General features: G+C 42.5%; 2 protein-coding genes and 1 pseudogene across 8 annotated transcripts; 1 reads left to right on the plus strand and 2 right to left on the minus strand.

The window, feature by feature from the left end:
- Positions 1 to 1,288: 1,288 nt before the first annotated feature.
- cry5 (cryptochrome circadian regulator 5) lies at positions 1,289 to 10,720 on the minus strand. 2 transcript variants are annotated; one of them, XM_021623024.2, is made up of 11 exons: positions 10,594 to 10,720; positions 9,926 to 10,158; positions 9,418 to 9,612; positions 9,043 to 9,161; positions 7,387 to 7,541; positions 7,019 to 7,159; positions 6,712 to 6,879; positions 6,363 to 6,503; positions 3,959 to 4,110; positions 2,683 to 2,906; positions 1,289 to 1,521 (listed from the first exon to the last, which is right to left on the minus strand). In XM_021623024.2, exons 2-11 carry the CDS (start codon positions 10,138 to 10,140, stop codon positions 1,466 to 1,468), a joined length of 1,566 nt encoding a protein of 521 aa, XP_021478699.2. In that variant the 5' UTR covers positions 10,141 to 10,158; positions 10,594 to 10,720; the 3' UTR covers positions 1,289 to 1,465. The 2 variants fall into 2 exon arrangements, with proteins under 2 accessions (XP_021478699.2, XP_021478698.2); XM_021623023.2 differs by having other exon boundaries at positions 1,289 to 2,906.
- Positions 10,721 to 10,866: 146 nt separating this feature from the next.
- On the plus strand, positions 10,867 to 21,582 carry LOC110537183 (BTB/POZ domain-containing adapter for CUL3-mediated RhoA degradation protein 3). Of its 6 annotated transcripts, XM_036937190.1 has the most exons (8): positions 12,586 to 13,260; positions 17,008 to 17,036; positions 17,209 to 17,422; positions 17,762 to 17,931; positions 18,073 to 18,159; positions 18,273 to 18,325; positions 19,233 to 19,428; positions 19,572 to 21,582. In XM_036937190.1, exons 3-8 carry the CDS (start codon positions 17,215 to 17,217, stop codon positions 19,788 to 19,790), a joined length of 933 nt encoding a protein of 310 aa, XP_036793085.1. In that variant the 5' UTR covers positions 12,586 to 13,260; positions 17,008 to 17,036; positions 17,209 to 17,214; the 3' UTR covers positions 19,791 to 21,582. The 6 variants fall into 6 exon arrangements, with proteins under 6 accessions (XP_036793086.1, XP_021478703.1, XP_036793084.1 ...); XM_036937191.1 differs by lacking the exons at positions 12,586 to 13,260; positions 17,008 to 17,036 and adding an exon at positions 10,867 to 10,981; XM_021623028.2 differs by lacking the exons at positions 12,586 to 13,260; positions 17,008 to 17,036 and adding an exon at positions 12,317 to 12,569.
- A 1,315-nt stretch (positions 21,583 to 22,897) lies between these two features.
- On the minus strand, positions 22,898 to 24,942 carry LOC118937644 (annotated as a pseudogene).
- Between the last annotated feature and the right edge of the window lie 2,402 nt (positions 24,943 to 27,344).

Below are 27,344 nucleotides of genomic sequence, written 5' to 3' on the forward strand. Positions count from 1 at the left end.
TCACAAGGTCCTTTGCTGTTGTTCTGGGATTGATTTGCGCTTTTTCGCACCAAACTACGTTCATCTCTAGGAGACCGAACGCGTCTCCTTCCTGAGCGGTATGACAGCTGTGTGGTCCCATGGTGTTTATACTTGCGTACTATTGTTTGTACAGATGAACGTGATACCTTCAGGCATTTGGAAATTGTTCCCAAGGATGAACCAGACTTGTGGAGGTCTCCCCAAAAAATTCTGAGGTCTTTGCTGATTTTCCCATGATGTCAAGCAAAGAGGCACTGAGATTGACGGTAGGCCTTGAAATACATCCACAGGTACACCTTCAATTGACTCAAATTATGTAAATTAGCCTGTCAGAAGCTTCTAAAGCCATGACATAATTTTCTGGAATTTTCCAAGCTGTTTAAAGGCACAGGCACCTTAGTGTATGTAAACTTCTGACCCACTGGAATTGTAATACAGTGAAATAATCTGTCTAAACAATTGTTGGGAAAATTACTTGTCATGCAAAGTAGATGTCCTAACCGACTTGCCAAAACCATAGTTTGTTAACAAGAAATTTGTGGAGCGGTTGAAAAATCAGTTTTAGAGTCTCCAACATAAGTATGTAAACTTCCGACTTCAACTGTACATGTGATGCAGTAAAGACGTCAATCTATTGACGTCTTTATCGCATGTGTTTGTATAAAAAAAGTTAACACTTGTGATCAATAGTAAAATGAACTAGTTTAGACACCCATGGCTTCAATTTCAAAATCTATGTGCAATGGCACATCAATTTACCTCATTGCCGCCCACCAAAATGAGCCTACATTTAGGCTATTGTTTGTATTTCACACTGTTGGGGTAAAAATGTGTAATGCTTGTATAGATGTCAACCCCAGTTCATGTTATCGTCACCAATCAACTGCATTACAGTTAAACAACTACCACCCCCGATTTCTATATGCTAGTTATTCTACCAGCTTATACGAACAGGAAATGGCATTTAACAGACAGTTTTGTAAACCTGAAACAGACAACTTCTAAATATATTTGGCTGTTTTCACTGCACAATATCCAAATCAGATTTTAGTAACCACCTTGTGGGCCTGTTTATAACATAATCATGATGGATTTGACAAATATCCACTTTGTTAGATCAGCTTTTTGAATGTGCGACCCATCATCCCCCACGGTCTGCGTCCTATGTATGGTTGTTTTCTTCAGTGTGTGAATCTCCTATGATGTGCATTGCTTATTTTACAGGCCAAATTTCACATTTATTTCCTTAATATGTAAAATGACTGCCTTGTTTGAATGTTTAGCCAAATAGTTTTTATTTTCAGCACATACTGGGGGAAAAGCCCACCAATTCCCATACATTGAAAGTCATAATGTAAATGTGACATGTAAACCGAGACAAAATGTAACATGGCAGCTTCCACTCAAGCTCTAATTGGAGTAGATGAATGTCTCCAAAACAATATCATTTCTTCTTCTTTATCAGCATATCCAATACAGATGGCGCTTTGCGTTTTTTACCTTCAAAAAGCAAGAGAAAGAGTTAGTCCATTTCTATAAATTCAAACCATAGCAAATAGGGGTGTGATGTTTTAAATGAATTTGGGATTGTCAACGTTTTGATTTTTTTGTGTGCAAATAATGCTACAACAATACTGTAAATAGAAGATGACATGCATCTTTCTAATTATTTGCCACTGATAAAGCGCTCCACACCTCATTGTCATTATTAGTTGGGAAAATGGCAGTGAGACATGAAAGCGACAGCAGCTAAGTCCTGTATGGTGATGAAATGGACACTGAGGGGGAATTGAGCTACAGTAGCAGTACTGGTGCAATGGTGAAAGGGAGGCACTGAGACCCATGCCGTTGCTGGCAGCAGTGGGATAAGGGACAGAGTGAAAAAAAATCAATGGTAGAGGATGTCTACTTCAATACCCTAATGGCATATCTAGAACCAGACCAAGATGCCATGTCGAAAAACCACCACGGACCTGATGGAGAAATTGACAACGATTGCTCTCAAACACCATTGTTGGACGTCTATGAACACTCTGCAACGAGTCATCATATTGATGAGAAGTGTGACATGAAGTCCCATGGACTGAGAACATGGAGGAGAGGCACAAATAAAACCTAAAACTGCATTTATACCATCATTACTGAGTGAATGGGGGACAGCAGTAAGGGGAGTGCCGTTGGGTAGGTAGCCAGGACTGCGTTTAGATTATTTATTTGTTTTAATTTATGAAACGCTTTAATGATAAATGGCAGTTTAAACGCTAACAAAATGTGTACATTTGTCACATCCCTAATTGCAAAAAAATGAGCTCCAATGAATCATTCCATCAAGGATATAGCAGTACATGTTTATTAGGACAAGGAACAGCTAATCTGCAGTCCCTGTCCTAAATACCGACAATTAATCCTTTCATCAACAGTAACGTTAGTTGTCAGTACTAGTGATTAAGTAGTAATTTGTAAGGCATTCAGGGTGATATTCTGACTTGGTCCATGTGAACAACTTGGACTTTCGCATATCATTTATTGATATCAATGGGAGATTTGCATGCAAGTTTGAGCATGCAGATCCAAAGTCAGAATATGGAGCTCTGTGTTATCCTATACTATGGTTAAGGTTAGGGGAAGCTGATCCTATAGCTGTACCTAGGGGAAACAAACCTTTCTCCTTGCTGGGTGACTCATCACTGGAATGTGGGGATCTCTTTGCGTAGGCTGCCTTCATCCTCTGGATGTTCTTCTTGCTGATCACCTCGTGCTCCACTATGGGCCGCGGGTAGTCCTTACCTACGATGCACCCTGCTGCCTCCTGGATGCTGCGGGGAGCCTTCCACGGTTCGTAGATGTACTGAGCTGGGTACTTCTTCAAGTGGGGCAGGTATTTCCTACAACACAGATGATTGTGATTGGTTAGAACTTGAAGGGGGGGGGGGGGGGGGGGGGGTGCCCTTCTTACAATGCACAGGTTCATGATTGGTTGTGGTTAATCATCAATTAACATATCATAAATCGCACTCACAGCTTTCCAATCATTTTTTTAAATGTATGGTCTGTTTACATATTTTAGGGTTAAGGTTGGAATAAATGGGTATAACCTGTAAATTATGTATAATGACTTTTAGGGTGACTATAATTCCATTACACTTTGATAAATAAAAAGGCATGTGATGTTTCTGCATAAGTAAAAGCAGGAAATGTATCATCTATGCCTTTACTCTCATTCATTCCAATTAGACTGGTTTTGGATTTCTCCCTGACCAAGGTGGCTGCCATTTTTGCCCCATTATAGAACTGAGAGCTTATGACAGCCCCTTTTATTAATTGAAAAATATCTTACCAGTTTAGGATTCAGATTAGAGGTTGGCCGATTAATTAGGGCCGGTTTCGAGTTTTCATAATCGGCATTTTTGGACACCGATCATGGACATTGCAGGCTGACTGCCTGTTATGCGAGTGCAGCAAGGAGCCAGCTAGCATTAAACGTGTCTTATAAAAAACAATCTTAACATAATCACTAGTTAACTACACATGGTTGATATCACTAGTTTATCTAGCTTGTCCTGTGTTGCATATAATCGATGTGGTGCCTGTTAATTTATCATTGAATCACAGCTTACTTCACCAAACGGGTGATTTAACAAGCTCATTTGCGAAAAAAGCACTGTCGTTGCGCCAATGTGTACTTAACCATAAACACCTTTCTTAAAATCAATAGACAAGTATATATTTTTAAACCTGCATATTTAGTTAATATTGCCTGCTAACATGAATTTATTTTAACTAGGGAAATTGTCAATTGTCTTGCAATCTGTTCGACAGAGTCAGGGTATATGCAGCAGTTTGGGGCCGCCTGGCTCGTAGCAAAACAATTGGATGCTATGGTATTACAAGGTAATAAATCTAACATTCTGGCTTTGGTAAGGGTTAATGTTCTTACTTGATGTAGTCTCCGTTTTTGTCAGTTTTCTTCCCAAAGACGATGGGCGAGTAGACCCTGAAGAACTGGTGAAAGAAAGTACTAGCAGAGAGCCACTGCCAGTTCCCAGCATTCAGGGACCAGTCTCCATCCAATAAGAGTTCCTCAAATACCTGTGAGGCAAACAAGGTCCAATGAGAATCAACTCAATAATACAGTGGTCAGAACTAAATTCATCTAAATATTCTGAAATGGTGTCAAAACCTTGTATCAGGCCTATTGATGCCAACATTTTCAGATCAATGCATTCAAAAGAGGATGAGAGACAGACTCTACTTTCAAGTATTGAGTTGCTCCTCTAATCTCAGCATTTAGCCTCATTCTTACCAAACATTACCATTTTGATTTGGTTATTGTGCTTTTCATTAGACTTATGAGGAATGGTTGAGCATATATAGGGATTATGCCCCAAATGGCACCGTATACCCTACATAGTGCACTATTGACCAGGGCCCTGGTCAAAAGTAGTGCACTATTTAAATTTTTGTAATTTAGCAGACGCTCTTATCCAAAGCAATTTACAGAAGCAATTAGGGTTAAGTGCCTTGCTCAAGGGCACATCAGATTTGTCACCTAGTCAGCTCGGGGATTTGAACCAGCAACCACTCAGTTACTGGCCCAGCGCTCTTAACCGCTAGGCAAGGGAATAGGAGACTACTTCATTTATGGCAACATCTGAAAATGGTTGTCTAACAATGATCAACAACCAACTTGACAGAGCTTGAACATTTTCTTTTTTTTAAAGAATAATGTGCAAATGTTGCACAATTCATACCCAAAGTCGAGGGGTATGAATACTTTTTGAAGGCACTGTATCTGTTGTATGGTGAACTTGGGTGTCAATATTTATGTGTAAATTTGGCTTTAACAGCCCGTGCTTACCCAGCCACTGCTGTCACTGAATTGCACCTAATAGCCTACAGTAAGTTTCAAACTCTACAAAACAGGTCTGCCAAATAACTGTTGAATTATCAATTGAAAGTTAAAACCATTTGAGACACACACTGGTAACATGTTGCTTGGCAGTAAAAACTACAGTTACAGCTTTCAGACGGCAGTGTGAACTTTAAAACCAATTATTAAAAGGTTTTCTATATTAAGATTTCACTGTAATAACCTTGTCCTTACAGAGCATAACAAAGAGAGCGTACTTGAGTTGGATGGTTGTGCTGAGATTAATGGATGGGGCAGGAGCCAGGTTTAAAAATCGATCCTCTATGGAGCAGGACTAATCGCGTCACTTTATTCCATTAAACCATTCAACTCGGTACGAGACACGAGAGAGAAAAGTCCCTCACCTTGAAAAGTTGGAGTGGTAGTACTAACACGTAACAGACTAGGCACAAATCGGCTCTCTTAGTGAGACAGGATAACTTCTGCAAGGTTTCATGTTCTGAATTATAATTATGATGTAAGCAATGCATGATTGTTAAAGCTCTTGTTTGAGCAGAACATCTGACGACATGGCCATCAGGCCCTAACTGTAGATACACTTCGGTTTCACAAAGGTTCTTAGACTGTACAGTACATATGCCTATTCACTGTGGTTTTTTTATTCTATGCAAATTAGACTCCAGAAGAGAGAAATGCTGTATTTCATAGATTGACAAATGATACCATCTAACTCATTATTGGAATAATTATTTGCGGTACACTAATGTGTTTTCAACAACCACAGTGGACAATATGCTCAATATTTCATATGGCCTACATCATTTCAGACCAAGTGTCCTACAGTAACGATGAATGAATTAAAGATGGATGAAGAATGTGTTGCCCCTGGTGATACATTTCAATTAACAGTAGCTGAATATGTATGACACTTACTGCAGTGCCAGGCCATACTCATGTCACCAAACAGGAAGTGAATGATTATATCCATGAAAAATAATATTATTTAAAGATGGAATGGATGTGGTGGTTTCACCATTAAGGATTCCAGCTTTAATGTTCAGGTTTGACTAATATCAATGATTGGTGGGCTAGGCTGGGACATTCAACTACATCATCCATGCTCTGCAGTGAGGACCTTGTCAATAAAGGGGTCAGACTTGTTGATCAATCTTTTTAAATGTCATTACACAACTTGAACATTGTAAATGTACTAACAGCAATAAGAGTAGATAGTATTTTTTTCTTTCTTGTGAGGTACTGTATTTGCCTCACTGAAAAGAATGTTAAATGATCAGATGTCTTGTATTTACAGCATACATAATGGGGGTTAAATTATTATTTATTGTATTGCAGTACAGTTGTGATTGCTAAAGCCATGCTAAAGAATGCAGCTAAAACCCACTTGGGGTTATATACCGTAGACGTTAATAAATAACAATAATCCATAACGGCAGGGTATGGTAGTCCATACCTTCTGGCCCTCCTCCCAGCTGATCCACAGGTCTCCTCTGGTCAGGAAGCAGGCCACGGCGTGCCGGGCCAGGTGGTGGATCCAGCCCTCTTGCCTCAGCTGGGTCATGATGGCATCGATGAAGGGGAAACCAGTCCTAGCCTGCAGAGCAACACACGCACACACTGAGTGGATTGATAAACAACAAATGTCATGCTTTACTATAGCATCAGATTAAGTGAAATTCTATTCTTCAGAGGTCTATGGTCTGGTTCCCAGACACAGATTGAACCTATTCCCCTGGACCAGGAGTAGACTTAATCTCAGACTGGAAAACTGGCCCTATGTGTTAGGAGCTCTACAGGCCTACCTCTGCCCATGCAGCCAGATACTCGGGGTTGCTGTCCCAGTCCACCTGTGTACACACCGGGTTTCCCTCCATCTTGTCAAAGTTGGGGATGCCCAAGCCGGCTGTGTAGAAGAACTCTCTCCAAAGGAGCTGGCCATGCAGCGAGACGGGAGGCTTGGAGTGCTTCTTCTACAAATCCCACAAAGGTAAGATGTTAGACATTACTTTCCATTTTCCACAATATGACTTCCCATTCTTGTGCATAACCAAACTCTGCAAAACACTTACCCATCAATGGAAGTTGATTGATAGGCTTGAAGAGACTCACCCCTTGGTAGACGTCGGTTAGACTCCACCAGAAGGTGCGTACTGACAGGCAGCCAAATGTCATATAAGGGCTGAGAACGGTGGTGCTGGGGCTCAAGGAGTTTGGGGACGTCTGTGGTTTCTCAAAGCCACACACCCATTCCTGGGTGACACCAAATAACGAAAAGAAATTAAACAAGGAATTCCATTTAACCAACTCCCCCATTGACCTCAATGAATGATTTTACATGAAAGTCTGGGATAAGCGTGTGAACCTTAAGTCTAAATACTAACCAATGTGTTGGAAGGAAAATGGGTTTTTCCATCTTTCACCCACTTGTCATTGCTCATGTACCAGTAATCAAGATGGCTGCCAAAAGACATGAGTACCTTTTTCCCCATGTGTTGGTCCAGTCTCAGCAGAGCCTCTTGCTCTCCACCGGGGAACAGCTCCTCAGTCAAAGACTCTGGATCCTGAAACAACTTCTCTAACGTGGAGATGCCATAGTTTTCCTCATGTTTCTCTGAGCACGGAGTCTTTACATCTAGTTGAATGTGAGGAAGAAAGGCAAAAGTTAGGCCAATTCCCACAAGTGTAAAGGGTTATCTGTATAGGGCTAAAATAATGTATGTTTCTTACAGAAATCTGAAAATAATTTGCATAAGCATGGTAGCAATTGAAAGTGAAGAGTTTGGAGATCATGGGGAAATTATTAGACCAAAGTGGATGACAACAGTTGACCTAATACAAGACTAAATCCAAACATTACACTGTTGAATTTATGAGCATTTTTAATTTAGTGTACTTTTCGCCACATTTGTTGATAACGAAATCTGAAATACTCTGGATACATTCAGTAACATGATAAAAATATTCCTTAAATGTGGGGTAGGTGCAACATAACAAAAATAATTACACAGGTTTGAGTGAGGATGAACTGATGTCCACAAGTGGCCACACCTCTCCAATGTGTAAACAGTTCCTAAGTCATTTCAATGCACTTTTATGACTCAAAGAAGTCTTCAACTATAAAGATGTTTTTATTTTTTAGCTCTCCTAGCTGTGCCGTTGAGGGATTAGAGCAAGTATACTTGTAGTTAACACAACCCTGTATCCCCGCTATATCACACAATTACTGTTGTTTACACAATCCAAAAACAGCCCATTATAAATTGCAATCTGGGTCAGGTGAGCATCATTTGAAAGCTTGTTCTAATGCCATCATGACTAAAAGGCTTTCACAAGGAAATTCTTAGAAACCGATCATAATTTGTGCGCATTGAAAGGAGTCGAGTGCATGTTCCGCAGCACATTTTCTTCACAAAAGACAAACAGGCTCATTCTGTTCAGAACAACCCAGGGTATTTTTTTTCTTCCTTTATTTAACTAGGCAAGTCAGTTAAGAACAAATTCTTATTTTCATTGACAGCCTAGGAACAGTGGGTTAACTGCCTTGTTCAGGGGCAGAACGACAGATTTTTACTTTGTCAGCTCGGGCATTCAACATTTCGGTTACTAGTCCAACGCTCTAACCACTAGGCTATGACACCATGTCATCTTGTAACTATACATCAAACAGTGATCATAATTGTTGACACTGTATATGACATGAGCTTTATGATATGGAAATGTTAAGTGCACATTTGGACTTGCTTGTATGACATCAAAGCGGTATTTAATATAATCCTCAAGGTCATCTTTCAAAATGCATAGAGTCTTTTTAGTTAAAGCATTTCCCTCACTCAGACAAACAAATGAGCAAATGTTGCCCAATTAGCGGGAAGGATGGGGGCAACTTCTTGCCGCTTATCAGTGCCCAAATTTGGAATTTTCAACCCTTATACACTCTTCCTCACAAAGTTAAAAGCGTTGGATTGGTTTTGGCCTAAGCATGGGCTAGAGGAAGTTTCCACCATATTTCTTACACATTTTAAATCCATGAAGGGAAGTGAACAAGTGCACGCTTAGGTCGTAAAGGTAGAGAATCGGGACATGGCAAATATATTCACATGGGAGAACCATTCCAAAAGACCTTTTGGTCTTACCCTTCATGTCATCACTGGTTGGAGCGGGGATAGGCCTTTTGGGGGGACCGATACTACTGACAAGGGTCTGCAGCCGATTGTAGGTCAGGGGAGCCTTCCCGTTGTTCTCTTCAATTATCCTACAAGAATGACAGGGCAGGGATACAGATCATTAGTGTTGCATCCAAGATAGTCTTGCAACTTGAGTGATGGTGTTCATTTTATGTATTCAGACATTTTTCAATTAAGACAGTGTCATCATGCATTTTTTTCTAAGATGTCTGTCTCCATATAAAAATAATCACATTTAATTGTATTCTTATTGTGTTTCATTAATTTCTAAGTTGGCAATAAGCTTTCTCTGCACAGAGTAAACACTCGTTAAGGATCGCTCACCTGTCTATGTTGTAGAGTGTGTGGGAGACTTTGTAGATGATTTCTACTCCGTGCTCTTCAGCTAGCCGGACCACCTCCTTGTCCCGGCGGAGGCTGAAGGGCTCTGTGTCATACTCATATGTCAACCGCGTCACCTTCCACTTCTGGAACAGCTTAGGAAAGACCTCCTCTGGCTTACCTCTCACCACAAACAGCCTGGAGAATGGAGACCCCACCAGCACGTTTTACTTCACGAACTGTAGATTTTTTTAGAAGCACACAACAATAGAATACCAGTAGGGATCCATCTGGGATCGCCACACAACAAACAGCCAAGAAGAGACACCATATCTCATTTCTTTATCCACTCCTTACATTAACTAACCAAAACAATACATGCATCTTTATTGATCCATTACCAAACAAATATTGTTTTGCTTCAACAGTACCCAGTCCCATCAACACATATCCACTAAGCAACTGAAATAGCATTAGACATCATGCTTTTGAGTTGTCCTTTTATTCATACCTAGAATTGAGTTTCCTCAGGCTGCAATCCAAGTCTTTAAGGGCTCCTATGAGGAACTTCCATCGGTTGATGCCAATTTTGACGTTGTTGGGGGCACAGGGGTCCAGAACAAACAAAGGGTAGATCTCCTTGCAGTCCCGCAATGCAGCCACAAGTGCTGGATTGTCGTGCAGTCGGAGCCCCTTGCGGAACCAGTGAATGCAAGTATGAGCCATGCCTGTTTGGTGACCTACCTTTTAAGAATAAACGAATCAAGGAGGCAGGATTGTTAGTTCAAGCTCTGCTCCAGTGGTTCCCTCTGTCCTTACATGTCTGTCAGAAGTAGTTCTAAAGTGAGGGGGAGTAGCCTAGCTGGACATTTATGGCAGTTGGTAGTCCTCTAATTCGGTTACTTTCAATGTCTTGATGGGATGTAATGGACTTCAAAAGGTAAACACTGTGTCCAGCATAGGTTACCTATCTAGGCTTTAAAATATTTTAATAAAAGTAGCCTACTGAATGTCTCTGTATGGGTTCGATTATGCCTACATAGTTTCTATTGTAAACGAATTGAGATACAATTTATCGGTTTTAACATTTCAATTTTCTCATGTAAACAAATGGCACAACAGTCCGTTTTCAAATAACTATTTTGTGCCTTTGAAACTAGTTTTAAAAACTAGACTTACCTTTATACAGTCTTGCCTGCACCAGTAGAAAATATTGACAATTTGTTTTGTAATCAATCGTAAAGAGAGTTACAAAACCCAACACAACACGTGTTACCCGTGAGCAGCCAATCAGAAGTAGGTCTAATAAATGGACGCCTGTTTCTGGCCAATAAGATCATTGAGATAGTCCGTGTTGTGTGGTGCACTGCCAAGCTGTGTAGTTGCTACTTCTCCATTAGTTAGCGCCGTTGCAGCTACATAGCAGCGAGCCATTGCAACACGAAATTTACATTGCATAAGGTGAACGAAGTGCTAAGGAAGTGCACACTTCTGGAGAAGGGTAGAAAATCGGAAGCAGACCTTATAAATGGACTCAGTGATAGGGCCTTAACTTAAGTGTTTACTGGTAAGCATCCCATGGTCATCAAAGAGCCATCCTCTGTCTAGTTCTGGGACTTTATTTTTATTTAATTTTTTTACTAACAACAAATCAATACATGAAGTACAAGTTGGAACACAAGTGTATATATAAATAATATACTAAGGACAATTGGGCTAGGGGGTACAATATCACATTACACAAGGACCTTAAGGGAATTCTAACAGCTTTTTTGTTAGTAGAGTATTTAATTGTCTTAAAATATAGTTACATTTCTTTTTGTAAGGTAAGAAAATGTGGTGTTTTGTTTGTAAATTTACATTTGTGAATATGAAATCTGGCCAAAAGAATAATTTTATTAATTACATAAAATTGTTTCAGCTTATTTCTATCATAGGTAAAGAATCCAAGCAGTACATCTCTCCACAATAGTGTAAAATCTTCATAAATGTGTTCAATTATAAATCTACTGATGTCTTGACACAGTTTTCAATGCCAGAAAAATAATACAATGCCAGAAAAAGATGCAACGCCATTTCTGGGTGGTCATTACAAAAGGTACAATTTGAGTAACCTCAGCAGCAGGGAATAACAGCCTCAGCAGTCAGCTGGCTCAGGCACCAGGACAACAGGAAGAAGAGGGATCAGACGAGCAGAAGCATCAGCAGTAGTGCCACATACGTCTGCTGTTTGGATGCTGTTTGATGAGAGAGCAACTGGGGATGCAGCAAAAAGGAATCCCTCAGCAGATGCCATAATGGAGGAGCCCCTCCTCCAAAGATCTGCAGATCCTCTGAGCTTGTGGAAGAACAAGGCCTCTGTCTACCCACTGCTTACTAAAGTCATGACAGGGAGACTGCATAGTGGCCACATCCATTCCATCTGAGAGGGTCTTCTCAAAAACGGGACAAATAAACTGTCTGTTACATGCAATATGCTTTGTGGACTGAACCGGACAGAGGTTGCTATCCAGTTTTGTGGCCTGAACCGGACAGAGGTTGCTATCCAGTTTTGTGGCAAAACAAAGATGTGGTTGAATTTATTCTGCCAAGGTCTTACTGTCTCGGCCTTAGGCCTATATATCACTGTCGCAGGGCATATGAATTAACAGGATTTATAGAGCAACCACATTTATCACAACACAGATAGTAATATGGCTTTTTTTCTGGCTTCCTCTGTGATTTTTACCCACGCATCACTACTGCAGCAGTCTAAAAATTGAACAGAAAAGGGAATAGTCTAAAATTGGAGTGTGGGATACGTTTATAAATGATAATACATCGTTTCTTGGTGGGATGCGTTTATTGGGTAATGATGCATATGTAGGAGACCCGTTTGAGGTGTTGGAAAATGTGAAGTATGCGCTGGGAAAAGTTGTCTATCAGAGTGACCAGGCGTGGTCTTATTTTGATTAATGATATTTCTGAAGAAAAGAGGAAGATTGCAGTGGGCATCACAAGAATCCGAACAACAGAAGTATGGTGCTTTAAACAGAGCACCCATCAAAGGCGTCTTTTCAGGAGTAACGACGGATGCTCAGGTTGAATACCTGAAGAGGATTCTTGTTGTGGTTGGTGCCCGGCGTCTGACCCGCTGGGTGAATGGAGACAAATAAGTCTGTCGGCCCTGTTTTTTAAATGTTTTATAAAGAGCACCTACCTACGCAAAGATTGGTTATGTATACAGCTTTGTAAAAATGTTTAAGGATTTGGCCATGTTTTAAGTGTGTGCAGACGGACGGAGTATGCTGAAGAATGGTGTATAGATGGACGATCGGTGTTGGGGATCATGTTCCTGGTGAAGGAGATTGAGGTGGCATACATTAGAGCGTTCAATCGAATGCGGATGGAATTGATAGAGTGTTGAGAATACAAGCGACGTTAGTGGAGATATCGTAATGGATGTAGCACAGCCTGTAGTAAATATTTTCTGACAGGCTTGGATTTTGTGGCGTTCATTGGCACAATTATAAACTGTACGGCTCCAGTCTCAAAGAAGTCAAACAACTGGACATTATTGTGGCTGCGGCAGAAACGTTTTTTAAGAAACGACTATTTAAGACTTGAAAGTGCTAGACTACTGGCGACGGAAGACGGGCCACCCTCCCATCTCAGATTCGTTTTTATTTTTAACAGAAAGTTGTATGATTCGTTTTTTTTTTTTTGGTAGTTCAGTTTTTGGGTGATCCCGTTTCCATCCCGATTAGTAAAATGTGCGAACGTCAATATAACGTTACCATAGAAGTCTGTATTTAACACGATCTAGCCAGCAAACTTTGTTTCCAGGCTGACTGACCGGGTCCTATGGTACGTTTTTTTGTTGTATTTTTATATCCGGCTAACTAACGTTAACTAGTAACTGGGCGATTCGACAATTAAGATAATGTTAAAGTACACACACGACTAGACAGCTATGTAACGGTTAATCTACAGGATGTAGCTAGCTAGGCTTTTGTCTAGGGGAATTCTTGACAACCTGGAACCACAGATAGTAACGATGTAATTTAGCAAGCTAGCTAGCTAGCTGTGTAGCTAACTGTTAGCTAGCTAGCCAACCGTCTTGGTAAAACAATGGATTTGCTAGCGGAGGTCCCTAAAAAATGAGCTTTCAAGGCTAGCTAGCATTCACAAAGTCAGCTAGCCAGACCAGAGTTAGCAAGTTAGATCCAGATAAATGGCTAGATAACTATTCAGTAGCTGTAGTGTAAGTATTGCTTTCTGTGTTTAACTAGTAGTTAGATTCCGCTTGCTAGCTAACGTTAGTTAACATGAAACGGCTTTGAACTTTTGAGGACAAGCTAACGTTAGCAGGTTCGACTTGTCATTGGCCCCATATTATTGTTGGCTAACTATTTACCCTAGTTTAAGAACCGTGTTTGTTCTGTATTTTTTGGCTTGTTATAAACTGAGTTTCAAACAAACTAGCTAGCTAGTTATGATGGCACCCATATGTATGGGTTTTGAAGTCTAACCTGCTAGCCTGTCATCAAAAGTTCGAAATCAAATTGTATTAGTCACCTGCGCCGAATACAACAGGTGTAGTAGACCTTCCAGTGAAATGCTTACTTATGAGCCCCTAACAAACAGTGCTGTTTAAAAAAAATACGGATAAAAGTAACAAGTAATTAAAGAGCAGCAGTAAATATATATACACAGGGGGGTGCTGGTACAGAGTCAATGAGCGAGGGCACCGATTAATTTAATTAACAGTGAGGGAAAATAGTATTTGATCCCCTACTGATTTTGTACGTTTGCCCACTGACAAAGAAATTATCAGTCTATAATTTATGGCATGTCAACAAAGTTATAAATTGATTTGCATTTTAATGAGGGAAATAATTATTTGACCCCTCTGCAAAACATGACTTAGTGGCAAAACCCTTGTTGGCAATCAGAGGTCAGACATATCTTGTAGTCAGCCACCAGGTTTGCACACATCTCAGGAGGGATTTTGTCCCACTCCTCTTTGCAGCTCTTCTCCAAGTCATTAAGGTTTTGAGGCTGACGTTTGGCAACTCGAACCTTCTGCTCCCTACACAGATTTTCTATGGGATTAAGGTCTGAAGACTGGCTAGGCCACTCCAGGTCCTTAATGTGCTTCTTCTTGAGCCACTCCTTTGTTGCCTTGGCCGTGTGTTTTGGGTCATTGTCATGCTGGAATACCCATCCACGACCCATTGTCAATGCCCTGGCTGAGGGAAGGAGGTTCTCACCCAATAATTGACGGTACATGGCCCCATCCATCGTCCCTTTGATGCGGTGAGGTTGTCCTGTCCCCTTAGCAGAAAAACACCCCCAAAGCATAATGTTTCCACCTCCATGTTTGACGGTGAGGATGGTGTTCTTGGGGTCATAGGCAGCATTCCTCCTCCTCCAAACACGGCGAGAGCTCCATTTTGGTCTCATCTGACCACAACACTTTCACCCAGTTGTCCTCTGAATCATTCAGATGTTAATTGGCAAACTTCAGACGGGCATGTATATGTGCTTTCTTGAGCAAGGGGACCTTGCGGGCGCTGCAGGATTTCAGTCCTTCACGGCGTAGTGTGTTACCAATTGTTTTCTTGGTGACTATGGTCCCCGCTGCCTTCAGATCATTGACAAGGTCCTCCCATGTAGTTCTGGGCTGATTCCTCACCGTTCATGATCATTGCAACTCCACGAGGTGAGATCTTGCATGGAGCCCCAGGCCGAGGGAGATTGACAGTTCTTTTGTGTTTCTTCCATTTGTAAATAATCACACCAACTGTTGTCACCTTCTCATCAAGCTGCTTGGCGATGGTCTTGTAGCCCATTCCAGCCTTGTGTAGGTCTACAATCTTGTCCCTGACATCCTTGGAGAGCTCTTTGGTCTTGGCCATGGTGGAGAGTTTGGAATCTGATTGATTGATTGCTTCTGTGGCTCCCTTTAAGAGTGTGCTCCTAATCACAGCTCGTTACTTGTATAAAAGACACCTGGGAGCCAGAGATCTTTCTGATTGAGAGGGGGTCAAATACTTATTTCCCCTCATTAAAATGCAAATCAATTTATAACATTTTTGACATGAGTTTTTCTGGATTTTTTTGTTCTCTCTCTCACTGTTCAAATAAACCTACCATTTAAAATTATAGACGGATCATTTCTTTGTCAGTGGGCAAACGTACAAAATCTGCAGGGGATCAAATACTTTTTTCCCTCACTGTAGGTAGATTTAATTAAAGTGACTATGCATAGATGACAACAGAGTGGTGTAGAGAGGGGAGGGGGAGGTCAATGCAAATAGTTTAGGTAGCCATTTGACTAGATGTTCAGGAGTCTTATGGTTTGGGTGTAGAAGCTGTTTAGAAGCCTCTTGGACCTAGACTTGGCGCTCCGGTACCGCTTGCCGTGTGGTAGCAGAGAGAACAGTCTATGACTAGGGTGGGAGGGAGTCTTGACAATTATTAGGGCCTTCCTCTGACACCGCCTGGTATAGAGGTCCTGGATGGCAGGAAGCTTGGACCCAGCGATGTACTGGGCCGTTCGCACTACCCTCTGTAGTGCCTTGCGGTCGGAGGCTGAGCAGTTGCCATACCAGGCAGTGATGCAACAAGTCAGGATCCTGTCGATGGTGCAGCTGTAGCACCTTTTGAGGATCTGAGGACCCGTGCCAAATCTTTTCAGTCTCCTGAGGGGGAATAGATTTTGTCGTGCCCGCTTCACGACCGTCATGGTGTGCTTTGGCAAGGCATTATGTTGGTCTGCTTAAAACATGTTGCTATTCCACACTCGGACAGGGAGAAGTTGAAAATGTCAGTGAAGACACTTGCTAGTTGGTCAGCGCATGCTCGCAGTACACGTCCTGATAATCCGTCTGGCCCTGCGGCCTTGTGAATGTTGACCTGTCTAAAGGTCTTACTCACATCGGCTCTGGAGAGCATGATCACGCTCATGTCGTGTCACTGGGCAGCTCTCGGTTGTGCTTCCCTTTGTAGTCTGTAATGGTTTGCAGGCCCTGCCACATCCGAAGAGCGTCAGAGCCGGTGTAGTACAACTCAATCTTAGTCCTGTATTGATGCTTTGCCTGTTTAATGGTTTGTCAGAGGGCATAGCGGGATTTCTTATAAGCTTCCGGGTTAGAGTCCCGCTCCTTGAAAGCGGCAGCTCTACCCTTTAGCTCAGTGTGGATGCTGCCTGTAATCCATGGTTTCTGGTTGGGGTATGTACTGTGGGGACGACGTCATCGATGCACTTATTGATGAAGTCAATGACAGATGTAGTGTACTCCTCAATGCCATTGGAGGAATCCCAGTACATATTCCAGTCTGTGCTAGAAAAACAGTCCTGTAGCTTAGCATCTGCTTCATCTGACCACTTTTTTGTTGTTGATCTAGTCACGGGTGCTTCCTGCTTTAATTTTTGCTTGCTAACAGGATTGAGGAGAATGGAATTATGGTCAGATTTGCCAAATGGAGGGCGAGGGAGAGCTTTGTATGTGGAGTATAGGTGGTCTAGAGTTATTTTCCCTCTGGTTGCACATTTAACATGCTGGTAAAAAATTTGGTAAAACTGATTTAAGTTTCCCTGCATTAAAGTCCTCGGCTACTAGGAGCACCGCCTCTGGGTGAGCGTTTTCTTGTTTACTTATGGCAGTTTCATGTTAACTAGCTAGCTAACGGAGTCTAACTACTAACGTTAGTTAAACACAGAAAGCATACTTGCAATTTATTTGGGGTGCCTGATTAATATCAGCTGTGAAGTCCATCATTGTAGCTAATGACTGTTTTGACTCACAGGAAGAGATGTCAGGAGTAAGTGCGGTGAGCTCGGCGTTGCCTGCGGCTACAACCCGTACCACCTCATTCAAGGGCTCCTGCCCCAGCTCGAAGTATGTGAAGCTGAACGTGGGCGGGGCGCTCTACTACACCACCATGCAGACACTCACCAAGCAGGACACCATGCTCAAGGCCATGTTCAGCGGTAGGATGGAGGTTCTCACAGACAGCGAAGGTATTGATGATGACATGGGTTGACTGCACCAAGGGTTTCCCAAACCTTTGTCCACTGCCAAGTCTTGGCACTTCATGTTCCTTCATGCTGCATAGGATACGATTCTCCCAAGCTAGCTGCCCTTGCATGCCTCCCATCATGTCTTCTGAGATGACGCTATATGAAGACGCACAGACTACTATCTCAAATCAAATCAAAATCAAATCAAATGTATTTATATAGCCCTTCGTACATCAGCTGATATCTCAAAGTGCTGTACAGAAACCCAGCCTAAAACCCCATCTCCACTCTGTTGTCCCTGCCACTTCTCAATGTAATGAGCCCTGTCCTCTGCTGCAGGCTGGATCCTTATTGACAGGTGTGGGAAGCACTTTGGGACCATTCTGAACTACCTGCGTGATGGTGCTGTACCTCTGCCTGAGATCCGGAGAGAGGTGGAAGAGCTCCTGGCAGAGGCCAAATATTACCTGGTGCAGGGGTTAGCTGACGAGTGCCATGCTGCCTTACAGGTATTGTGTATCACCTTAACATACTGTAAACACTTACCTGTAATTAATCTCTCTCTTGGTGTCTCTCCTTCTCTGTGTGCTTGTGTGGCCCATCATGCCATCATTGAATTATTTGTGTCCTGTTTTCCTCCATGCGTTCAGAACAAAGATATGTATGAGCCCTTCTGTAAAGTGCCCTTGGTCACTTCATCAAAGGAAGAACAGAGACTCATATCTACCTCCAACAAGGTTAAAAGAAAAATCACAATTTACATGTATGATTAGACAGACATGTCACAATATTGTATTCTGTTTGTTTCTCAACACTGACTGCCTCTGTGTCTTTTAATTTTGTATTACAGCCCACAGTCAAGCTGTTATACAACAGGAGCAACAACAAGTACTCTTACACCAGGCAAGCTAAACATTGCATATGATTGTGGGGAAAATACTTATAATGAGCACATCACTGTGTTTCTTAAATGTATGTGTGAAGGGGATTGTATCAATTATTTAACTTGTATAGCACTTTTCATTACAGAAAATAATATCAAAGTGCATAAAAAGTGAAACAAATCAACTTAAATTGATGGAGATTAAATGTTTCTATTTGGCTTTGGCTAAATGGCTGGGAGTTGAGGTACTTTGGATTGGAAAGACAGTGTAGCTCCAGCGGAGGGAGCGTCAATGTTTCTCACTGGCTGTACCAAAGACAGTCTGACAAACGGGCCCGGAGCTCTTCATCAGTGCACCACATTTGCTTCTCCGACGGTCAGATTTTTACCACCAGTAAGCCAACCAACATTATCACCACCAGTAACTATACCAGCCAACCAACATTATCACCACCAGTAACTATACCAGCCAACCAACATTATCACCACCAGTAACTATACCAGCCAACCAACATTATCACCACCAGTAACTATACCAGCCAACCAACATTATCAGTATCCTCCATAGGACCCGGTCCTCCATTGAGGAACATGTAGCACCCACCTGGGTGATGCAACAGCTGCTGAAAAGAGCACGAAAAGCCACCACATCTTGGCAGTGGTTAAGAACAGTCCCTGAGCCTCTTCTGCCATCTCTAGACACAGCATGCGGTACTTGTTGTAATTCTTCCCAACAGATGAAACAGTTAAGCCGGGCCGCATTATATGAATCCAAACAGCTAATGAAGTTAAACTTTTCATCCCAATTCTGAAAATCAGAGTCAAGACCACGAGATGTAAGTGATCAACCCCCAGAGCAGTCGTGTATAGCGATTTAAACCGATTGACAACCATACATTAACATCTGGTGTCATTACCTTTTCACAGCAACTCCGATGACAACATGCTGAAAAACATAGAGCTGTTTGACAAGCTCTCTCTGCGGTTCAACGGCCGTGTGCTCTTCATCAAGGACGTGATCGGGGATGAGATCTGCTGCTGGTCATTCTATGGGCAGGGCCGTAAGATCGCTGAGGTGTGCTGTACCTCCATAGTCTACGCCACAGAGAAGAAGCAAACCAAGGTAATTGGTTTCCCACAGCAAGAACACAGAAAATGTATGATATGAATGTTGCTTGCTCTGGCAAAAGCATAGACTAGTCTCCTGTCAGTGAGAAACCTTGTATTTGTACCTAGTGTGGTCGAAGCAGTATAGTCTTTCCTCAGGTGGAGTTCCCAGAGGCTCGTATCTATGAGGAGACACTCAACATCCTGCTGTATGAGTCTCAGGACGGGCGTGGTCCAGACAACGCTCTACTGGAGGCTACAGGGGGCGCTGCAGGCCGATCCCATCACCTGGATGAGGACGAGGAACGGGAACTCATCGAGAGGGTGCGACGCATTCACATCAAACGCCCTGATGACCGCACCCACCACCACCAGTAACTATACCAGCCAACCAACATTATCACCACCACTAACTATACCAGCCAACCAACATTATCGCCACAACTAACTATACCAGCCAACCAACATTATCGCCACCAGTAAGCCAACCAACATTATCACCACCTCTAACTATACCAGCCAACCAACATTATCACCACCAGTAAGCCAACCAACATTGTCAGTATCTGCAGTGACTTACCCATCACTGACAGAGAACAAGTGCAATCACACAATACCCACAAGTAATCTCATATCCTTGACATTGACCACAAGTGACCTCTGTGCTTCTGCATCACAGCCACTTATGAACTTATGCCAGTCTCTAATCATGATTATAAACTGGGTGGTTCGAGCCCTGAATGCTGATTGGCTGACAGCCGTGGTATATCAAACCGTATACCACGGGTATGACAAAACATTTATTTTTACTCTAATTACGTTGGCAACCAGTTTATAATAGCAATAAAGCACATCAGGGGTTTGTGGTATATGGCCATATACCACACCCCCTCATGCCTTATTGCTTAAGTAGAGCATGGTTTGGGTGTTAGTTTGTGTGTTGTCCCAAATGGCTGTATCAGTGTTTTCTAAACCCTCCATAAGAGCTGTTCTTTTTATCAGTGGTCAAAGAAGACTTATTTGACCCCCTGTATTTCCAAATGTTTTGTATGTCTCATCTTTGTATGAATGTTGACATGTCCAGTAGGAGATCTGGTGCCTTAAATCTGTGGTCTTGTGCCTTAAGTCAACATTGCTTGGAAGTTCATGTATTGTCACAGAGTAGCTAGTTCAGGTCAATTGTATTTCAGTGATTATAGTAATACACTGTGTAACAATACCTTTTCCTACCACTTCAGTTTAGAGATGTTTTGTGAGAGAGAAAAGAAACCTGCACGCTGCTCTTGGTAGTGTGACTGTTCTTTATTAATCTTTATGTATTGTCCTCAAGGCCCTTTGTCAGAGCTTTTGTGAGTTTTTAATTTGCACCCTTATGTAGACAGTGCTCCACCCACAGCCGTTCAATGCATTGACTGGGGTTGGAGTGAAGGACAAATATATTCATTCGCTTGAATTGGTGATATGCAAACTGTATCTAGAGGCAAAATAAATGTACCTATTTAGACGAGGTGCTGGCTAGCAGAGTAGAACATTGTCTGTCCAAACGTTGGATATTAGGTTATTAAATTATTGCATCTGAGCTCCTAGAGTGTGCGGCTCTCCTTTAATTTTTCAAATATGCAAACTGCATTTTATCATGTTTTAGAAATTTGGTTCTTCTATTTTCTGTATGTTCTCATTTCATCCAGCAGAGGGTGTTGTGTACAAAGACACTGAAAGTGTGCTAAGTTGTTGAAGTTACCCCTAGATGCTGATCTTGGGTCAGTTTTGTTTTTCCCCCACTAATGGATAAGGGTTGGGAAGCTGACCCTAGATATTTGCCTAGGGGAACTTTACCCCAGAGCAATATGTTACAACCCACCCCTGAATTGTAAGTGGTGTGAATACACCCACCTTTTTATACTGTAGTCATGGATTAATGATTTTTTTTGGCATCCTAAAGAACCTTTTGAGATGCTGGATGTGTAATTAAATGGATGTTATTGCTTCCTGTTGCAAAAATTATTTGAGGGCGACGTTACAACACAACTTGTTTGGAAGACCGATGGCAAGAGATTAAACCAAGCACATCCAGACAGCAAATAATGTCACAATTTAACACAATTTTACCTGGGAAAGGATTGTCTTTTGCACTGTATTTAACATTTCTTACAATAAAGATTTTTATGAATACATTAGTTGGTTTTAATGTAAATATGGTACAGCATCTTTGTGAGAAAGTATACAAATGATGACACAGCCTATTGCTTCAAAATCAATTTTGGACTATTTTAGCCATATTGTTTATCTCTACAAAATGTAGTGAAAATATCCCAAAAAACGAACCATATTTTACAAATGAGCCCTAATACAGTAATCACAACTGAGCCCATGTAGGTGATGTGTAGCTTAATAACAGGTGAAGTTTTTGACAGAGTCGAACACCCGTAATTCCTTTGGGATTTTCTCCCCAGTATGAACCATTTGTTGAGATTTCAGTTAATGTGAAGGGATTGTGAAATGGTCTTGGAGTTTTGGTAATATGCCAAACCCTTCTCATTTATGATATAAGTCCCAAGATGCCTCAAACCTTGTAGAATCAGATTATTTTCCCAGTCCGTTACTTTGATAAGTGCAAGGGATCCAGTTCAATGTTTAATCATTGGACAGGACTTTGAGTTGATTCCTGAGTAAATATAAGAGAAGTGTTCATGTCGTAGCCTACTGTTTACCAATAGTTTACAAAACATATTTGTTAATTTGAGAATTGAATGGCCACACAGTCTTTCAGTTTCATACTCGCCTCCGTCAGATGGCCATTCTTTGCTCTGTAAATCATTGGTCTCCTGGCCACTCTCGAAGTCAACAATCCCCTCTCTGCCAGGCTGGATGTCAAACTTAACACTGCAAACGACCACAACATTAAATAACATTACCTACAATTTTGGCAACAATTAGCATTTTCTTTAGACTACAGTAGTATTGAGTTGAACACTGGTCTTACCTGACCTGGACTACTTTAATACAGTGCTTTTTGTTGACCAGCAGACAACTTGGTCAAGGCCTCAAACAGGTAGCAAGCCATTCCTGTTGTATTTCACCACAGGAACACTGTACTGTGGGAAGGTATGGAGTTTACTTTAATTTGACCTTAAGGTAAAAAATAAAAAAAAGTTTAACTTTAACATAGCTTACTTAACTCCATTTGTTTACCTTGATGCGTTCTTGCCAAATCATCTGATAGGCTTTTATGTGGATGTCTTCCTCACCTGACCAGAAAAGGCAACTGGTCAAACATGCTGGTCATTGTCACCATGGCTGTCTGTAAGAGGCGCACAATTGGGCACATAATTCATCAGCACAAGGTCTCCGCCTCACTTATCCTGGTGTCCACAAATGGTTTACACACATTGTGAGGGTAAGTTCTCCTTTCTTCCTTTGAATAGGGAACTGGTTAATCCCTTGATTTGTAACTGGAAATGGGGTAAGCAAACAACTGAGATGTATAGTGTGATTGAGGTGAGCCCTATAGTCAAATAGGGTACACATCTGCATTAAATGCCTTGTAGGGTAGGCTTACCTGTGATTCCTTGCACGTACTTCCGTAAAATGTGCTGGGTGTAGAGTTTCCTCGACATCTGTGAGGCCTACAAGTACAAATGTATGTAATGGGTGTACAGTATACTCATTACAGAGGAGGCTGGTGGGAGAAATTATAGGAGGACGGGCTCATTGTAATGGCTGGAAAATAAATGGAACGGACGTGTTTTCCATGTGTTTGATATCGTTCCATTTATTCCATTACAATGAGCCCATCCTCCTATAGCTCCTCACACCATCCTCCTCTGACTCATACCATGACACACAGTTGTGTAAAATAAGTTTAGAGAAAGTATTAAAGCACAGTCAATTCCTTATTGAGACTCACTTCCTGCATAATGGGGGGAGGGGTTACCCAGTGTTCTTATCCAGAACTGTTTTGGGTAGATTCTCCTTGAGCTGTGTGAGGTAGGTTTGCCTGACTAACGCCAAATACTCTGTGTTGTCAACACAGGCTGGCTGATTTCTGGGCATGAAGTCCTTGATGAACCTACAAATTATGATCACAAAGTACAACTGATTTTGTGGAGTATTTGTGGTAGATGTTGACCCTTTGTCTTTTGAGATATCTTCTGATCTTTGTCTCTTAATGACCTTGACAGCCCAGGCTCTCTTCTCCCTCTCTCTCCTGGCCTTCATGCCTCTCCAGCATGTCTCAATCCTAGTAGCTAATGAGACAACAAGACAGCTGATTAAGTCATAGTCTTGTATATCATATTATGCTAGTTCTAAGAAAGTCAAAGTAGAGACCTGCTTCTCTCTGTCTCATGTAGTCTCCCTTCACGCTGTAGCCTTTGTACTTTGCCTGGATCCTTGTAGCTGTAACATGAAGTGACATGTAAAACCTGACTTCTTTCCAATTCAATGCCATTTAACAATCAAATTCCAGAATTGAGTGGCCTGTCATCTGTTGTTAGAAAATCTAGAGCCAGTACCCACCCAGCTTATGCTTGCAGACCTCAAAGGCATCTTCGGTGGCGAACAGAGTTCTGGGGTGACGTGTGAAGATCTTGGTCCTTTTGTATCATAAATGAAAGACAAGCCAGTGAGAAACAGCCAGACTGTGTTACCAGGTGAACCCAAACCCATAATCCTGGAGACCACCTCACCTGCCCATCTTGTATTAATCAGGCTTGTAGCCCAGGTGCTTGATCAGGCACTCCACCCCCTCTGCGTCTGTATCTTTCCAGCTAGGCCAGGTGTCTGAACACAGGGGCTTGTACCTGACAGAGACAACAGGAAACACCAGAGTGTTCAACAAACTAATGCAGCTATGTATCATAGCAGTTTATGCTGGACAGAGAGCAACTGCACACTATCTACAGAACTGTGAAGTGCAGGTTGTGTTGACCTCTGCAGGAAGATCTTATATTTCCTGCAGGAAGCGAAGCCAGCCCATCTGACCCTCAGGTGCTCCATCAGCCCCAGGTACTTCACCTGGTGTCTCACCAACACGTCAAAGCGCCCTGCAGGAGGCGAGAGAGGTCACAAGGCTACAGGCATCAGGCCATGCACTATGAATGAATGCACCAAGTAACACTTTGTAGGCCATGCATGGGTCAGGTTCTGTTTGGTGTAATGGCCTCTACTGAGTATGTATGTGTGTTGGGTTTAGGCTAGTAGACTGTGGTTGGTAGTTAAGGTGATGAGGCCTCACCTGGCTCCTTGCCTTCGTTGGGCTTCATACAGCAGACGTACCAGGGCTTCTTAGACATAAGCATCTCCGTTAGGCTGCTCTTAAACTGAGTGGCCACTTGAGAAGACAGCCATGATGATAAATATAGAAACTCATGGCAAGACCGGATCACTTTGGTGGCTCGTGTTATCAGAAAGTCTCTTTTTACTGTTTCAGGTCTCTTCTTGCTGTCTGGCTCAGTGGTGGGAAAGCAGTGTTTGATGATGGCATTCTTAGACTGACGCATGACCTAGTGGAAAGGTGGAAACATCCCCCAGCTAACAAATGGATAAACATCAACGCATCGTTCAACACTACAACATTTTAACAACAATTAAGCTCAACTAAGACTCTGGCACACTTAGGCAGTGTAAAATATGCAGGATGAACGATAAAGAACGGTCTTTTCAAAACCAAGAGGCAGTAGAACAAACACTCCCATAGTCCTCCCCCTTAACAGTCATGTCAGTCTATCCCAAAGCAATGCCTAACAATCAGCTCTTCTATAGTTCACAGGTGGGCTTAACAATGAATAATATAGCAGTCGGCAGGAAGCAGATTCCTGACCGCAGCAGTGCCAGTGAGAGCCCTGGACACACCTCTTAAATGTTCCTGTACAAGAGAGGATTCTTTTTGATAATTCATGATAAATTATATGATCTGATAGAGAGATTAGGACTCACCTCTATATTGCTCTCACTGAACTCTATGACACTGAGGTCTTTCCGTACCGTCTTCCAGTCACTCTTTTCATTGATTGAGCTGACTTTGGCACATTCCACCTGGATGAGACAGGAGATAACTGTCTTGATGATGACGGCCCACTCCATGGAAACGTTGATTGTTTGTCTCTTTTATACATATTCATACTGTTCAATTGTAAAGGTCCTCACCTGCACCAGGTAGCTGTAGCGTTGATAAGTTACCTCTCCCACCTGTACCAGGTAGCTGTAGCGTTGATAAGTTACCTCTCCCACCTGTACCAGGTAGCTGTAGCATTGATAAGTTACCTCTCCCACCTGTACCAGGTAGCTGTAGCGTTGATAAGTTACCTCTCCCACCTGCACCAGGTAGCTGTAGCGTTGATAAGTTACTTCTCCCACCTGTACCAGGTAGCTGTAGCGTTGATAGGTTACCTCTCCCACCTGTACCAGGTAGCTGTAGCGTTGATAGGTTACCTCTCCCACCTGTACCAGGTAGCTGTAGCGTTGATAGGTTACCTCTCCCACCTGTACCAGGTAGCTGTAGCGTTGATAGGTTACCTCTCCCACCTGTACCAGGTAGCTGTAGCATTGATAGGTTACCTCTCCCACCTGTACCAGGTAGCTGTAGCGTTGATAAGTTACCTCTCCCACCTGTACCAGGTAGCTGTAGCATTGATAAGTTACCTCTCCCACCTGTACCAGGTAGCTGTAGCGTTGATAGGTTACCTCTCCCACCTGTACCAGGTAGCTGTAGCATTGATAGGTTACCTCTCCCACCTGTACCAGGTAGCTGTAGCGTTGATAAGTTACCTCTCCCACCTGTACCAGGTAGCTGTAGCATTGATAAGTTACCTCTCCCACCTGTACCAGGTAGCTGTAGCATTGATAAGTTACCTCTCCCACCTGCACCAGGTAGCTGTAGCATTGATAAATTACCTCTCCCACCTGTACCAGGTAGCTGTAGCGTTGATAAGTTACCTCTCCCACCTGCACCAAGTAGATGTAGCGTTGATAAGTTTACCTCTCCCACCTGCACCAGGTAGCTGTAGCATTGATAAGTTACCTCTCCCACCTGTACCAGGTAGCTGTAGCATTGATAAGTTACCTCTCCCACCTGCACCAGGTAGCTGTAGCATTGATAGGTTACCTCTCCCACCTGCACCAGGTAGCTGTAGCATTGATAGGTTACCTCTCCCACCTGTACCAGGTAGCTGTAGCGTTGATAAGTTACCTCTCCCACCTGTACCAGGTAGCTGTAGCATTGATAAGTTACCTCTCCCACCTGTACCAGGTAGCTGTAGCATTGATAAGTTTACCTCTCCCACCTGCACCAGGTAGATGTAGCGTTGATAAGTTACCTCTCCCACCTGTACCAAGTAGCTGTAGCATTGATACGTTACCTCTCCCACCTGTACCAGGTAACTGTAGCATTGACAATTCCTCTCCCACCTGTACTAGGTAGCTGTAGCGTTGATAAGTTACCTCTCCCACCTGTACCAGGTAGCTGTAGCGTTGATAAGTTACCTCTCCCACCTGCACCAGGTAGATGTAGCGTTGATAAGTTACCTCTCCCACCTGTACCAAGTAGCTGTAGCATTGATACGTTACCTCTCCCACCTGTACCAGGTAGCTGTAGCGTTGATAAGTTTACCTCTCCCACCTGCACCAGGTAGATGTAGCGTTGATAAGTTACTTCTCCCACCTGTACCAGGTAGCTGTAGCGTTGATAGGTTACCTCTCCCACCTGTACCAGGTAGCTGTAGCGTTGATAGGTTACCTCTCCCACCTGTACCAGGTAGCTGTAGCGTTGATAGGTTACCTCTCCCACCTGTACCAGGTAGCTGTAGCGTTGATAGGTTACCTCTCCCACCTGTACCAGGTAGCTGTAGCATTGATAGGTTACCTCTCCCACCTGTACCAGGTAGCTGTAGCGTTGATAAGTTACCTCTCCCACCTGTACCAGGTAGCTGTAGC

Source organism: Oncorhynchus mykiss, chromosome 12 (genome assembly GCF_013265735.2).
Source record: "Oncorhynchus mykiss isolate Arlee chromosome 12, USDA_OmykA_1.1, whole genome shotgun sequence".
NCBI lineage: Eukaryota > Metazoa > Chordata > Actinopteri > Salmoniformes > Salmonidae > Oncorhynchus > Oncorhynchus mykiss.